Source organism: Cervus canadensis, chromosome 21 (assembly GCF_019320065.1).
Source record: "Cervus canadensis isolate Bull #8, Minnesota chromosome 21, ASM1932006v1, whole genome shotgun sequence".
In the NCBI taxonomy this organism is placed as follows: Eukaryota; Metazoa; Chordata; class Mammalia; order Artiodactyla; family Cervidae; genus Cervus; species Cervus canadensis.
This window is the reverse complement of record NC_057406.1, coordinates 13,898,190-13,913,610: the sequence shown is the minus strand read 5'-3', so window position 1 is coordinate 13,913,610 and position 15,421 is coordinate 13,898,190. Positions and strand designations below refer to the sequence as shown.

General features: G+C 45.4%; 1 protein-coding gene across 5 annotated transcripts in view; it reads left to right on the top strand.

The window, feature by feature from the left end:
• The window catches only part of C21H12orf4 (chromosome 21 C12orf4 homolog), a 37,152-nt gene extending 26,783 nt beyond the window's left edge, over positions 1-10,369 (top strand). For all 5 annotated transcript variants that reach the window (XM_043440522.1, XM_043440524.1, XM_043440523.1 and 2 more), the window contains 5 exons: positions 210-284; positions 4,746-4,948; positions 7,729-7,786; positions 8,490-8,557; positions 10,008-10,369. In XM_043440522.1, the coding sequence (XP_043296457.1) occupies positions 210-284; positions 4,746-4,948; positions 7,729-7,786; positions 8,490-8,557; positions 10,008-10,100 (497 nt within the window). In that variant the 3' untranslated portion in view covers positions 10,101-10,369. The remainder of the gene's footprint in view (positions 1-209; positions 285-4,745; positions 4,949-7,728; positions 7,787-8,489; positions 8,558-10,007) is intronic.
• The last annotated feature ends 5,052 nt before the right edge of the window (positions 10,370-15,421 follow it).

Genomic DNA, 15,421 nt, shown 5'->3' with positions numbered 1-15,421 from the left:
TCACATATAAGGTGAAAAGGGTACAGTGTTGTGGTTAGAGGAGTTTTGTAAGAATTAAGAGAGACCATCCATATAAAGCATGTATCAGACCACCTGATACCTAGAGATCCTTAGTAAATGTTTGCTATTGTTGTGGTTTTGGGGGGACAGTAGTAGTGTGTTCTCATACATTAACTATATTCTCTCACGTTGCATTATCTTATGAATAGATTCTGGAAGCCGAAATGGAGGAAGTGATGATAAGACTAAAACTGCAGATAGAAACTATTTAAATATTTTACCTGGTGAGTATTATTTCACTTGCAGTTTTCTTATAATCACAAGCATTGAAATCATAGATTTGAAACACAAGTTCTTTTGGTGTACATTATACAGTTTGTCAAGTGTATCACCTTAGAACTTTGTATCTCTGTAAATACACTGTCACAGTGTCCAGCAACTAAATCCTTATTCTTATACCAGCCCTGAGTTTTCCCAGATGCATATAAGAAAAATTCCTCAAGCCGTTGCATAAGTTTTTATTATTATTTGCTACTTCACACATTGTTTCTTAGTTTCTTAAATGAGCCAATAAATCATCTTTCTTCTGATATATAAACAACAGTAAATAGAGATGTAAATAATTGAATACGTGGGAAGAATGCAGGTCATCTGATTTAGAATCTTTTTTATTGCCATTTCCCCATAAATTTTCCTGTTTTCCCTTTCTTTAAATCTCCCGTATCTCTTGGGAATATTGCTTATCAACTGAAGTTCAGGCCCTTGATGCTCTTCCAGACTGAATGCCCTCGGATGACCCTCAGCAGTGTTTGTATGACAGGTCACAACAGGAAGGCCCCTTTGCAGACATTGTGTCAAGTTTCTTCAACCACATGTCACAGGTACAGAAACAACCAAGGTTGTCTGGCCCCATTTCCTTCCCCAGATTTTCGATGCCGAGGCCACATTCCACGTAATCCTGGTGCTCACTACCCTCCTGGCCAGCTAGCTGTGGTCGTCGGCTTCCGGGTGCGCGCCCACCTCAGACAGCCCACCCCGGTGGGTGATGCTAAGTGGCAGGGATTGCGTCACCACGTGGCAGTTCTCCACTTTGTGGAGCAGGAAACCGTCCTCCTCTCTGTCTAAAAATACCTTCATTGAGACAGGATTTATCTTATCTCTTTGTAGATCCATAATTTAAATCATCTATATTTAGTGGCTTTCTTAAAATGTGTCACCCTTATCTGTTCTGGAGGTACAGATGTCTGATTTTTTTAAACTTAACTCTTTTTTGCTGTGTGTGTTTTCCCTCTTGGTCCCTCTTGGAGAAAGCCTGTAGGTGAGAATCTGTCTATTACTAGTAAATCAGGAGACTGTGCCATAAGTCAGCATCAGAGAAGGAGTCGTAAGGGTTCAGTGAGCTATGCTGGTAGCTTCTGAGTTTCCGTTTGGGGAAAGCTTGCCAGCCTAGCCAGGAAGGATACAGGAGATTAGAAGGGTCCAGATCACAAAATGCTTCTAGATTTCAAAGTTACAGAGAAAGAGTTTGATTTATGTCTCTTTTAACCAGTGAGTTTGCTTTGTTGTTATTTAATTACCTGTAGCTTGTATCATCTTAAGAATTAAACATCAGCTTCTTTAATTCTTAAAACAGCTTTGTAAGGAAAGCAGTCAGGCGTTATTTTTCCCATCTAATTCATGAAGTACAGAGGATCCATAAATTGAATTGATTTGCCCAAGATCACTCAATCAGTCAGTACTAGACGCCAGATCTTCTTAACACACAGTCTGGTCCCTTTTCCTACCATCTTCTGTTATTTCAATCACCGCTGCCAGCTCCGAGACCCCCATTGTTCCTCACGGGTAAAACGAGGCCCAGGACAAGTTGTCTGAGGTCAGATGAAGCAGTGCCGGCTTGGGGATTAGGAACACCTGACTTGTGCACTAAGTCATCAGCCCCCATGCTGGCCGTGGCCCAGGTTCAACATGGTGACTCTCATCACCTAAGCCATCAGCCAGAGCTCGAAAGGTGAGGCTTCATGGCACCTGCCCGGTTTCTGATAAGCAGTCTGCGTCTCATGTTGCCTGCCAGGGAAATGGCAGCCATACCACTTCTTGCCAGACAAGTTTTTTTCTTTTAATGTTTCTTTTGTCTAGTTTGGCCTGTCACCGGCCTTTCTTTAATTTCTTTTATGGCTTATCTAGTTCTTATATCATAAGTCAAAGAAAAAAAAAAACAGACTTTTGACTAGGGCCTATCAGTGACACAACTTATGTACACTTGTAACTGGAAATGGTTAAACACTGTGCCAGTGTGTGTTAAGTGCTTTAAACATACTCTGTGTTTATAAGTAAATATAAAGTAAAATCCTAAGATAAGGACCTTGAGGCCAGGATGAGCGGAATTTGTGGGGACGTGGGTTAGTGATGGAAGACTAGGTTTTATAACAGCAGGATTTTCCTCGAAGAACATCTCAGAATTTCCAGTGAGGCAGGTGTGTTTATAAAAACATATTTTTAAAAAAAACATATTTTTATATGCTTTCTGTTTGTTTACATTGACAGAAACTGCCGAATATAAAAGCCAGTGGCTGGCATGGCTACCTAGGAAATGGAGTGATTGTAGAAAGCCTGGATGTTAAGGCTTGATAAAACAAGCTTTTGGTTGAAAACGTTTGATTCCCATTCAGCAAACCAAAGCTTACCAGGTACCTTCTGTGTACCAGGTCCTATAGTTTCATGAGCTGCAGACAGCACGGTAAACGAGAGAGACAAAAGTCCTTACAGTCACGGCATGTAAACAGTGGTGCACTCTTTAAAACAACCTCATAAACAGATAACAAAAGAATTTCAGTGCTGAGGAGAAGATAAAACAGAACAATGTGAAAGAGAATGAGTGAGGGGTGAGGGAGTCCTACATCAATCAGATGGGTCAATCAAGGAAGACTTCTGGGAGGAGGTGACTTTCGTTCTGAGACATGATTGGTGAAAAGCAGTCATCTGGACAGGAGCCATGGGGGAAGGGCCCTCAGGAAGCAGCCCTGGATCAGGAACAAGGCTGGTGTATTTGAAGACCTTAAGGAAGGCCGTGTGGCTGGGGCAGGAGGAGAGGGTGTGACAAGAGGATGGAGTTTGGGTTTTTTTCCTGAGTGTCATGTGAGCCTTTTGGACCATATTAAGTGGGAGAGTTATGTAATCTGATCTATACTTAAAATCATTTTAACTGTACGTGTGGATATGATCTGTTGGTGGGCAAGAATGGGAACAGAGAGGTTAATTTGGAGGCTGTTGCTGAAACCTAGGTGATAAGATGGTATTGTGAACTAGGGTGATAGCAATAAAAATGGAGTGTTCAGACTTGAGATAGTTGAGGTGGCCTTCATGGCAAATAGAAGGAGAAAAAATGGAAGCAGTGACAGATTTTATTTTCTTGGCCTCCCAATTCTCTGTGGGCAGTGACTACAGCCATGAAATAAAACGCTTGCTCCTTGGAAGGAAAGCTGTGACAAACCTAGACAGTGTATTAAAAAGCAGAGACATCACCCTGCTGACCGAGGCCCATATAGATAAAGCTATGATTTTTCCAATAGTCATGTACAGATGTGAGAGTTGGACCATGAAGAAGGCTGAGCACCAAAGAATTGATGCTTTCAAATTGTGGTGTTGGAGAAGACTCTTGAGAGTCCCTTGGACAGCAAGGAGATCTAACCAGTCAATCTTAATGGAAATGAACCCTGAATATTCATTGGAAGGACTGATGCTGAAGCTCCAGTACTTTGGATACCTGATGGGAAGAGCCAACTCATTGGAAAAGACCCTGATGCTGGGAAAGATTGAAGGCAAAAGGAGAAGGGGGTGGCAGAGGATGAGATGATGAGATAGCACCATGGACTCAATGGACATGACTTTGAGCAAACTCCAGGGGATGGTGGAAGACAGGGAGGCCTGCCGTGCTGCAGTCCATGGGGTCACAGAGAGTTGGACACAACTTAGCGACTAAACAACAACACTGAAAATAGTTGGTGGCGAATTGGATGGGGGCATATGTCCTGAGAAAAAGAAAGTAATGAAGGCCAACTGGTGTGTTTCTGTCCTTGCAGCTAATGGAAGGAAACTGGGCCCCTAAACTGAGATGGAGAGGAGCAGATGCAGGGTGTGGGGAAGACAGGTCTTCAAGTAGCCTGTCTTGACATGTTAATTTTGAGTGAATTAGAGCGCTTTGAGTATTTATATCAAAATTGTGATGATGAGCACTCATTTGATTTACTTTACTGCTTGGTGGTCTCTTCATACCAATTTATGAACCTAAGATGAATTCGGCCATCTCCTCTCTTTTCCATCACCTTTCCAAGAATTAAGTAGTGCTACTCCAATATTTTGGCCACCTCATGTGACGAGTTGACTCATTGGAAAAGACCCTGATGCTGGGAGGAATTGGGGGCAGGAGGAGAAGGGGACGACAGAGGATGAGATGGCTGGATGGCATCACTGACTCGATGGACATGAGTTTGGGTAAACTCCGGGAGTTGGTGATGGGCAGGGAGGCCTGGCGTGCTGCAATTCATGGGGTCGCAAAGAGTCAGACATGACTGAGTGACGGAACTGAACTGAACTGAATCCTATTTGCTTCCTGAGTTCCACACAGGTCCCTGATAAACTCCTCTGCTGGTTCAGCACATTGACTGCCCATCACAGTCGTCTCTGAAGCCCACTAGTGAACGTGCTTTGTGTTTCTGAAAGTCATGATTGTTATCTGCTGTTCATAGGAGAATTTTACATCACGCGGCACTCTAACCTCTCAGAAATACATGTCGCTTTCCACCTTTGTGTGGATGACAACGTGAAATCAGGAAACATCACTGCTCGGGACCCTGCCATCATGGGGCTCCGAAACATCCTCAAGGTTTGCTGTACCCACGACATCACGACCGTCAGTATTCCCCTCCTGCTGGTGCATGATATGTCAGAGGTAAGCAGGTGGGAACAGTGCCAGCGTTTGAGAATGTGGCAACACCAGAATAAGCATCATCCACTTTACATTTGAAAAGCACTTTTCGTTTTTAATGAACCTTTACATCTCCTATCTGGTTAATACAATCGAGTGACATGTCATACAAGGCAGTGAATAATCCCGAGCCACATATGTTCAGAGAGTTACAGCATTCTCTTAGGGTAGGCAAACTAGAACGTCAAACTTAACTTTAGCTTTGGGTGAGACACGTGCCTCTAATCCTCCCCTTCCCTCCCCCCACCCCCGCCAACTTCTCAGTTTTTGTCTTTAGGTAGCATTAGGTTTACCTCTGCATTTGTATTGGCTTGGATAACCATTAAAATTATTTAGCATCCTCTGAGTAGGCATTAATAGGCAATAGAAAGAGATGCTTGCTCATTGGCAGGAAGAAGCCAGCCTCCTTTAACCAGTTGGTCAAGGACACTGTTGCTATAATGCACACTGGCTTCTGTAGCTAAAATGTGGCACAATCGTCCACTCCTTTTGCTATAAATCCTCCCATGTCTGCTTTCTCTCATGGCTTTCTTCTCTCCCCTCCATGAAAGCTGGTTAGAGGGGATAAGTTGTGGAAATAATACAGAGGTTAAATCCAACTTTAGTTAGAGAGTCTGGAGGAGCAAAACAGCCTCAAAGCAAACAGGTGCCGGCTGGTCCTTCCTGGAGAGCCAGTGGCCAACGGGGTGAAGGACCCGTTCCAGCAGCATGGTGGTGCTGGTTTTGAGTGGCATTCTTTAAAAAGCAAAATGACTAGCCGGCAAGGACAGATTGTGAAAGGAAGGGCATTCGCTCCTTGATTATTGAAAGTTATTTACCAGAGTAGCTATTTACCAGATGTGTGTAAACCCTCTTACCAAAAAACTCAGTGCAGAAGATTTTATGTTGTACTTTTCAGAGTGACTGAGTCCCCGCTTAGACTCATCATATTCAGGAGGCCTCACTTTAATTGCAGTTCTCTGTATAAACACACACACAGCTCAAGTCCATGTAAGACAAGGTGATTTAAATGATTTCCCACTGACCATCCGTCTGTGTTTTATACCAGACACACGCCCTTCTGATTAAGAGAACTCTGGCTCCGTTTAATGAGAGGAGCATCAGTGTTCTTAGCCTGTCAGCCTCAGTCATACCTCATATGGCAGTAGAAGTGACTGACCAACAAGTTTTGTTGTTTTCTTTTCTTCCACTGTCACTTTATAAAGTTTCAGTCCCACGAGGAACTTTTAGCCATCCTTCTCATCACAAACCAGCCCATCTATAGCAGAGTCTTTGGGGAGAAACAAAGAAAGTTTGTGACGAGGTCCGGCCCCACGGAAGTATCCGGACATGCCTGCAGCTGGACTCCTGGTTAACCAGTTTATAAAAATGGTTCTATGTAGGTGGGAAACAACCTCAAAAGCAGCATTTCCAAAAGTCACCAAGTTCGGCTTCACTCCCAGACATCTGACACTAGCAGCGTGCCCTCTCCCACAGTGTCACAGAAGTTACATGTTTTAAATCGGGACGGCCAGCTGCAGAACATTAAGTCTGCATCCAGAGTCCCATTTTAATTCACAAGAGTAAATCAAGCCACGCTCCTCCCATCGGTCGTATTTAAACATCCATTCAGGTCACAGAGTCTGTCCTGCAAACTCAGACGACACTGCCCAGGATAAAGAGGCGGTGTTTGTCTTAGCTTTCACACAAGGGTCCCACCGCGTTTCGTCTCTTGTTTTCTTCCTGTAACAGACAGACTGCCACACACTCGGTGCCCACACTGCAGCGCGTGTGAGCTGACACCACTGTTGGCATGGTCCTGTCCTGGGGTTGATAAAATGACTTGCAATTTTTATTAATTTTTTTTAATAAATTTATTCATTTTAATTGGATGCTAATTACTTTACAGTGTTGTAGTGCTTTTGCCGTACATTGACATGAATCAGCCACGGGTATGCATCTGCTCCCCATCCTGAACCCCCCTCCCGGAGACCTCCCTGAATTGCAATTTTCTTTTTAAATAATCCATTGGCCAGAAGGAAGATATCCTGCTCTTCCCAGTTCTATCCCTGTAGATCTTCATGCTCTGAAGACAGTGTCATCCTGGAATCAGTCTAACCTGACAGATGGGGAGTGAACCTGCAGGTCACGAACCCCAAGTTCCTGGCTTTTCCTCTTGTTTGTGCTGTGAACTTGTTGACTCGTTTGGGACTCAGCAGGTTTTAGTTGTAATGGTTGTGGTCGACACAGATGTTGTTGTTTTTAACCTTTCTGTTTAGTCACTCAGCCACGTCTGATTCTCTTATGACCCCCTGTACTCTAGCCCACCAGGCTCCTCTGTCCATGGGGTTTTCCAGGCAAGAATACTGGAGTGGGTTGCCATTTCTTTCTCCAGGGGATCTTCCCAACCCAGGGATCGAAAACCCACGTATCATGCATTGGCAGGTGGATTCTTCACCACTGAGCTGCCCTGGGAGCCCTTTTAACCTTTGTTAGCATATAATACACCTCGGGAAAAGCACACCGAAACACACAGCTCCCACGTTCCCCGGCTGACCACCGACACCCAGGTGATGAAGCAGAACGTCACCAGCCAGCACCCCAGAAGCCACCCCAGGCTCTCGTCCAGCCACTTAACCCGCATTCTCTCCACTGTCCCTCCACAAGGGTGACCGTCATTTTCACTTTGAAAAGCACAGATTAGTTAGGTGTTTTTTCCTACCAAGTTCTGTCAAAAGCATGGTTTGTTCTGTTTCTGGTTTTAGGAAATGACTATACCCTGGTGCTTAAGGAGAGCGGAACTTGTGTTCAAGTGCGTCAAAGGTAAGATCCAACCTTGTGTTTAACAACAAGGACCTGTATTTCTCCCTCGAAAATCTTGACAGTCAAGCAAGCCTGGTGAAAGAATGTGGCCATTCCTTTCGTCATCTGGTGCCCCAGTTAAATGGTTTAATGAGCAAATCCTTCATAATGGGCTTTTTAAACCTTTTCCAATCACAAAATAAAATCTCTAGCCCTCGTCTTTGTTTCAGGTCATGCTGTGCCGTTTGTAAGATCTCCATTCCCCGACCAAGCTTGAACCTGGGCTGCAGCAGTGAAAAGCACCCAGTCCTAACCATTAGGCCTCCAGGGACATTTCCAACCCTCTTGAAATGCAGCGATATTTGAACATTGATAGAACTTACTCTCAGCTATCTTTCATTTTCCCAAAAAGAAGATAGAACCACATGTTTAAGGAATCTTTAATGACCTGTTTTGGCTTCGTTGTGTGGAGACAAAATAGAACTCAAGAAACAATCATTCCAAGTGTTTTGACAGCACTATGTGAAACCGTGCTGGTGTGGAGAATTAAGGATTACAGAAGTGTATCTGGCCCTCAGGCTTAGCCTCTCCCATGGGGAAGTATGGTACCTAAAACGTGAAGACAGGTAGCCTGACCGTAAACATCCAGTTTACTTTCAGTAAAGGACAGGTAGGCTTGAAGCCCAGAACTCATCATTCAGCCATGTTTGTTGCTCTGTTCCAGGTTTCATGATGGAAATGGCCTCATGGGACGGAGGGATTTCTAGGACAGTGCAGTTTCTGGTGCCACAGGTGTGTTACCGGGTAGATGTCACCCCAGTCCAGCTGTGCATAGTATTCCTCACAGACGTGGCTAGGCACACTGCCCTGCACACAGTATTGTCGTTGTTTAAACTCCAATCATGTCTGACTATTCACGACACCATGGACTCCAGCCTGCCAGGCTCCTCTGTCCATGGGACACTCCAGGCAAGAATACTGGAGTGGGTATCCACTCCAGGGGATCTTCCCAACTCAGGGATCGAACCCGCATTGGGGGTAGGAAATAGTCTCAAAGATAGATGCAAAATTACAACTTTGACAAATGAGGTGGTGCTGTTGACGCTTAAGTAGAGAGAGCTTGGTGAGAAGTCAGGAGACTTCAATTTTGTCTCAATTTCACCAGAGTGGCAGCTGTCCCATTTGTAAAACTGATTTTTCTAATTTGTAAAACTGATATAACATGCCTACCTACATGGTTGTTTTTTAGGAGGATCAGGTGTGAAATGTGACTAAAAATGAAGACATTGCTATATTGAGCTACCAGTTTCAATAATTTGAAACTGATGTATAGTTCAGAATCAGGTTCAAAATCAACTGGCAGGCCAGGCAAGGAGATCGTCCCAAGACCAGCAGCTGTTAAGTGGAGATCTGTAGGTTACTTGGTGGTTCTTTTGTGCTGCCCAATATAGGAGCCACTATATGGGAGCAACTATAGTTAACATTTGAAATGGATCTAAAGTGAGTAAGGTACATAAGAGTAAAAGGCACACTAGACTGAAGACTTACTATGAGAGATATGTTTTTTTAATGTGACTTCTAGAAAATTAAAAATTACATATGTGCCTTATATTTGTGGCTCCGTTGTATCTCTCTTGGATAGCCCTGCATTGGCAGGGGTGTTCTTTACCACTGAGCCACTGGGAAGCCCCGCCCTCAACTCATCACTACATACCAAAATGCTCACAGCTTTCTGTGTTTTAGGGGGAGAAGTGTTTGGAGCCATCATGGCACTCCGTTTACCGTCGAAGATGTTAGCGTGTACCACTCAAGGGTTCTTTGATTAACACAAAGCGAAACTTGACTCTTCTTTCCTTTTTTCCCCCACATTTATGTTATATAGAATCTAAAGAGTTTGTAAAGGCGGACATGAGCAGGAAACGATTCTACCTTCTGTGTAGAATTCCGCACAATGAGTGGTACTTTCATCTCTGACTACTCTAGTATTATCGAGGGCTTTTTCTAGTTATCAGGCTTACTGCTTGACGGACACAGCATGGGCTCTCAGACACTGGGGCCACGGAAACGCCCCTGCCCAGAGCCGTGCAGTTCAATCAGTTCCCAAAGATGAGGTTCTCACATTCCACTTTATGTCGAGGACTACTTGTGTTACTTCCGTATTTTAAGACACGTAAAAACATTTTTTAAAAATCACTGATAGTTTAACAATTGCAAACTGTTCTTTTTTTGTTACCTCTTACAGAGTATTTCTGAAGAGATGTTTTACCAACTTAGTAACATGCTTCCCCAGATCTTCCGGGTGTCATCGACACTGACCTTGACCTCCAAGCACTGAGCCCCCACAGACCAACACGCTGAAGATGATGCTGGGATCCTGTCAAGCAAAAGATGCCCAGAAAGAGAACTTGTCACCCAAGGCACAAATCCAGTCATGATAAATGTCTGCTAAACATTCCAAAAACCCAGATTTGTACAGTCTGGTGATCAGCCCCTTACTTATACATTCATTCTTAAGCTCTGTTCATGGGAAAAAGAAGGTCTTGTTTTTTTTTTCCCTACTGTTTCCCTGCTGTCCTATCTGTGAATACTAGTGGGTTAAAACTTTCTCTGTTTCACACATGGGCATTTGATGTAGGAGATTATTCACTACAATTTCATGGAAATACTTGACTTTTCCAAAAGTTTGAATCATACCCGGGTACAAGGCTTATTAGTGAGTCATGAGTCATGTCTTACTCCTTGTGATCTCGTGGACAGCAGAGCCTGACAGGCTAGAACACTCCAGGCAAGAACACTGGAGTGGGTTGCCATGCCCTCCTCCAGGGAATCTTCCCCACCCAGGGACTGAACATGCGTCTCTTACGTCTCCTGCATCGGCAGGCGGGTTCTTTACCACCAGCGCCATCTGGGAAGCCACAAGAAACAAAAAGCACTCTTACTGGTTTGCCTACACATATCACTTACAGAAACAGTTTGGCAGAGACAGTGCTTTCTCATAACACAGAAAGTGTCTTTATCTACTCAAGGCAGCAACTGTCCAATAACAGCCCCAAGGAGAACACCATTCCAGGCTGGGTCCACGACTCACTATCACTTTACAAGCCCTTTTCCAAAGAGGCCGGTGGTCCCACCAAGAGGTGTTCTGCCCTTGGAGCAAGAGATTGTCTTCTAAGCACAAATGCTACCATCGCGACTGATTGTAACACAAAATAAGGTAGGTAGGAAATGGAATGTACAGTACGGGGTCAGAGACTGCTGGGGTTCGTACTGTGTCAGGTCAAATTGGAGGTGGGTGTAGTGGGATCAATAAAAGGTGTTAACATTCATGCCAGGACTTCTCTGGGGGTCCGATGGTTAAGACTTCACCTTCCAGTGCAAGGCATACAGGTTCGATCCCTGGTCAGGAGCAAAGATCCCACGTGCCTTGTGACCAAAAAAACCAAGACATAAAACAGAAGCAATATTGTAGCAGATTCAATAAAGACTAAAAATGGTCTGCATCCAAAAACCAAAAAGTTAAAATTTATGCCTATTCAATAAATTGTTTGGGATTAGCAGATGCAAGCTTCTATGGTGGGCTGCAGTCCATGCAGTCCACGAGGTCACAAAGAGTCAGACACGACTTAGCAACTAGACACCAGCCAAGATTGGAAACATCCAGCAGTGATGCTCCATACCATTTTTTTTTTTTAACTTTATAGTTTGTATTGGGGTATAGCGGATTAGCAATGTTGTGGTAATTTCAGGTGGATAGCAGGGTGACTCAGCCATACATACACATGTATCCATTCTCCCCCAAACTCCCCTCCCATCCAGGCTGCCACATAACATTGAGCAGAGTTCCATTCTTAGAAACACACACCGAGCACTAAGCTGGTAGCAAGTGTGTAGTTAAAAGTACTGAATGGTGGAGATTTTAGTGCAGCAGTAGATGAGGAAGCCTGTGGTGTGGTGTTTGGACCGACAAGAATGAGATGAAGATTGTACCCCGCGTGTTCCTGAAGGCTTCTTGGATGGGAGTGGTTTCAGACACTCCATCAATGATGAGAAGGCGGCTACTTGGCAGGCTGAGAAGAGGAAGAGCGCCCACCGTATGATGGTCCAGACGGGAGCAGGGGTGGAGTGAAGGGAAGCGGTGCAACACCACCGGAAACTAGGAGAAACAAACTGACCGCAAGGGCCTTTAGGGGATGTTGTGCAGACCCGGGAGCCTCAGTGCAGACCGTGGGGCGGTGGCAAAGACCATCTCGGTGAGCATTGGGGTCTCAACTGGTACAAACGGTTGAGGATCCCAAAGACAGATGATGAGGTCCTCGAGGCTTTAAAAGCACGCTCTGGAGACGAGGTGGCACTGAGCCTGAAGTCTCTGGTCCCCACTGCCCTCTCCCCTACCCCCACTCACCTACTCAAAACCCAGCAAGGCTGTAACCTCGCTGCAGTGGGGAAGGGTGGCCCCAGCTGTTCCGCAGCATGGCAGTGTGACCCGAGTTGGAGAGAGGCACGAAGAGGAATTTGAAGGGAAACAGCTTAGGTTGCCTGGGCGCTGGCTGAGCTGATCTCCTCCTGGCAAAGCACACGCCATCTGTGTCACTGCAGTTGGATCCTGGCTGAGTCTCACAAGGAGGAAAAAAAATGTTCCACAAAGGAAAGATGGATTCACGGGAAGAGGCCTGTTTCAGAGGCCCTCGGAAGAATCAGCCGAGCTTTGCTGAAAGAACAAGCAGAGCGGAAAGGGTGGCTCCTGGGGCCTGTTGTTCAGTTTCTAGGTGAAGATATCTCTTCTGTTGCTGTTGTTCTTCATTTGCTCAGTCATGTCCAACTCTTTGCAACCCCATGGACTGCAGCCAGGCTTCCCTGTCCTTCAGTATCTCCCGGAGTTTGTTCAAACTCACATGCATTGAGTCAATGATGCCATCCAACCATCTCATCCTCTGTCATCCCCTTCCTCCTCCCGCTCTCAATCTTTCCCAGCTTAAGAGTCTTTTCCAGTGAGTCAGCTCTTCTCATCAGGTGGCCAAAGTATTGGAGCTTCAGCTTCAGCATCGGTCCTTCCAATGAATATTCAGGGTTGATTTCCTTCAGGATTGAGTTTTCCCATTTAGGTGAAATTGAATGGGTATCAGCAAGCGGTACGCAGCATCATGGCATACCATGCTCACTGTCATTCCTGGCAGGTTCACAAAATCAGAAACAAATCCTTGCCATTTTCTGTTCACCTGTGAAGTCTCGTCCTGGTGAAATGTATCTTGGGAAAGATTTTTTTTCAGTAGCTCAGTGACATCATTAAGACACCTTTAAGGACTACCAATTCTAGGAACCTCAAACTTAGAAATATTTCCTCAAGGGCACTCTACAAAGGAAAGGGCGGGATAAGGCAATGTGGGGGGCAGATCCAGCCGAGCCTCATTCAGTTCACAGCCCGTGTTTGCTGAGTTTCTTCCACACACACAGGCACAGAGCTGAGCAAGATCCAGCCTCCACAAAGCTATACAAGGACGATGGATTTGAGGAGCTACTTGATTCAAGTGAGAAGACTTGGTAGGCTTTTCTAGGATCTGTGCTGCTGACCATCTCTAATGACCAGAACAGAATCCCAGCTAAAGCCTCAACATGGATGGCTGGCCTTGAGGGTCCCTGCCGGACAAGTGTGTGATGTCCTCATATATACAGCTGCAGTTACTACCATACACCCAAGGTCTCTGTGCCTTTCCTGTTTTCCCAGAGGAGGACCAAGTTCCTGGAATGTCCAAGTCTGAGAACTGGCCGAACTTAAATACTACCTGCAGTGAATCTTCCTTCATTCATCGTGGCCTCCATATTTGCAAATTCTTCTACTTGCTAACATTTATTTGTAACCCCAAAAGTAAGGAAGCATCTGCCATAAAGAAGGCTAGTGCTGTAGAATTGACGCTTTCAAATTGTGGTACTGGAAAGACTTGAGTCTCTTGAACAGCAAGGAAATCAAACTAGTCAATTCTAAAGGAAATCAGCCTTGAATATTCATTGGAAGGACCAACACTGAAGCTGAAGCTCCGATACTTTGGCCATGTGATTCGAAAAGCCAACTCACTGGGAAAGACCCTGATGCTGGGAAAGATTGAGGCCCAGAGAAGAAGGGGCTGACAGAGGATGAGATGGTTGGATGGCATCACCAACTCAATGAACATGAGTTTGAGCAAACTCCAGGAGATGGTGAAGGACAGGGAAGCCTGGCGTGCTGCAGTTCATGACGTTGCAAAGAGTCAGACACGACTTAGCCACCAAGCAAAAGCAATAGCCTCATCAATTCCAAGTTGCTTGGATGTAACTGACCCTCAGGATGAAATGGGGGACCTCGGCACCACTTTGGGCATCATATGCACACACACGCATGCAGAACGGTGGAAAACTGAGCCAGCAGATGAGCACACTCCCCGCTGAGAAGGGCAGGGTGACCCTCTGCCTTCTGATTTCAGCTCCACCGACATAACCAAGTGTCCTTTTCACAGTCTATTTCCTGCCACATTTGTGACAGTTTTGTTGACGATTTTACAGAATAAAATACACCCCCCAAGTGTCATGCTGAAGGATCGTCTAGGATTCCTCAGTGCTAGGAGGCTGTGATGTGCCTTATGGGGAAATACAGGTCTTTGTACAAGCTCTGCCCAGGCATAGTTATGGTGCTGCTGGTCCTAGTTCAATGTTAATGAGTCAGCAATCTATTAAAATCAGGTGTCTTTAAACAGAAATGAACATAAGAAAGGTTGTGTATTGATTGGCTGATGAGAATGTCATGAGAGCCTTGTATTTCCCACCCCGCCTCCCCAAGCAGTGGTTCAGGACTTGCTAACTTGGGGTACAGACCCAGAGTCAGCTGTCTGCCTGTCTTCTCTCACAGGCAGGCGGGCAGAACGGGCTCTCTGAGGATGCGTTTGGCACTTGGAGAATGAAACCTGGAACACATCACCGGGAAGCACATACTTCCTTTCTGGAGATGTCGAGGAATGAAGCAGAAACCACACTCGCAGGTCCGGTGTGAGATCTGTGTTTGTAGATCTCCCCTTTCATCCGTGTTCTCTTCTGCCTTCTCTCCTACTCTCCTTTTTTCTTTCTTTAGAGTCACGTCCTGGTTCCCAGTTATCTGCTCCTCTGTGCTCAAAACTCTACTCAGCGCGACAGTCTAGCCGCAGAGATGGGAACACAGCTGGACAGTCTGGCGTCAGAGATGGGAACTCAGTTAAACAAATCTTGTTCACAGACCGCCTCCCCGATTCAGTGGCCGTGGCTTGTTCCACCGGGCGTGTTACCCAACCCTCGGAAGGATGTTTCCTCATCTGTAAGCTAGGAAAAATTAATAATAGTATCTACCTCACCGAGTAGTTGGAGGATTAAATAAGAAAGTGCACACGACCTGGTGTAGCATCATTCTATAAATACACGCTGCTATTATCCTTCCTTCCTGCTGCCTCCCCTTTCTCCCTTTCTTCCTTCCTGTCTGACCTTTCTCTTTTCCTTCTTTCCTTTCACTGGATGGTAGGAACACGAAGTCACTTAGCACACCGTGTCCTCGGGCAGCGTGCAGCCCAGCTGAGTCGGAACGAGCACTCAGGGTAATGTGGAGGACCAGCTGCACGCAGGAAGGTGCTCACACAGTCAGCATAGAATGCTGTGCACACA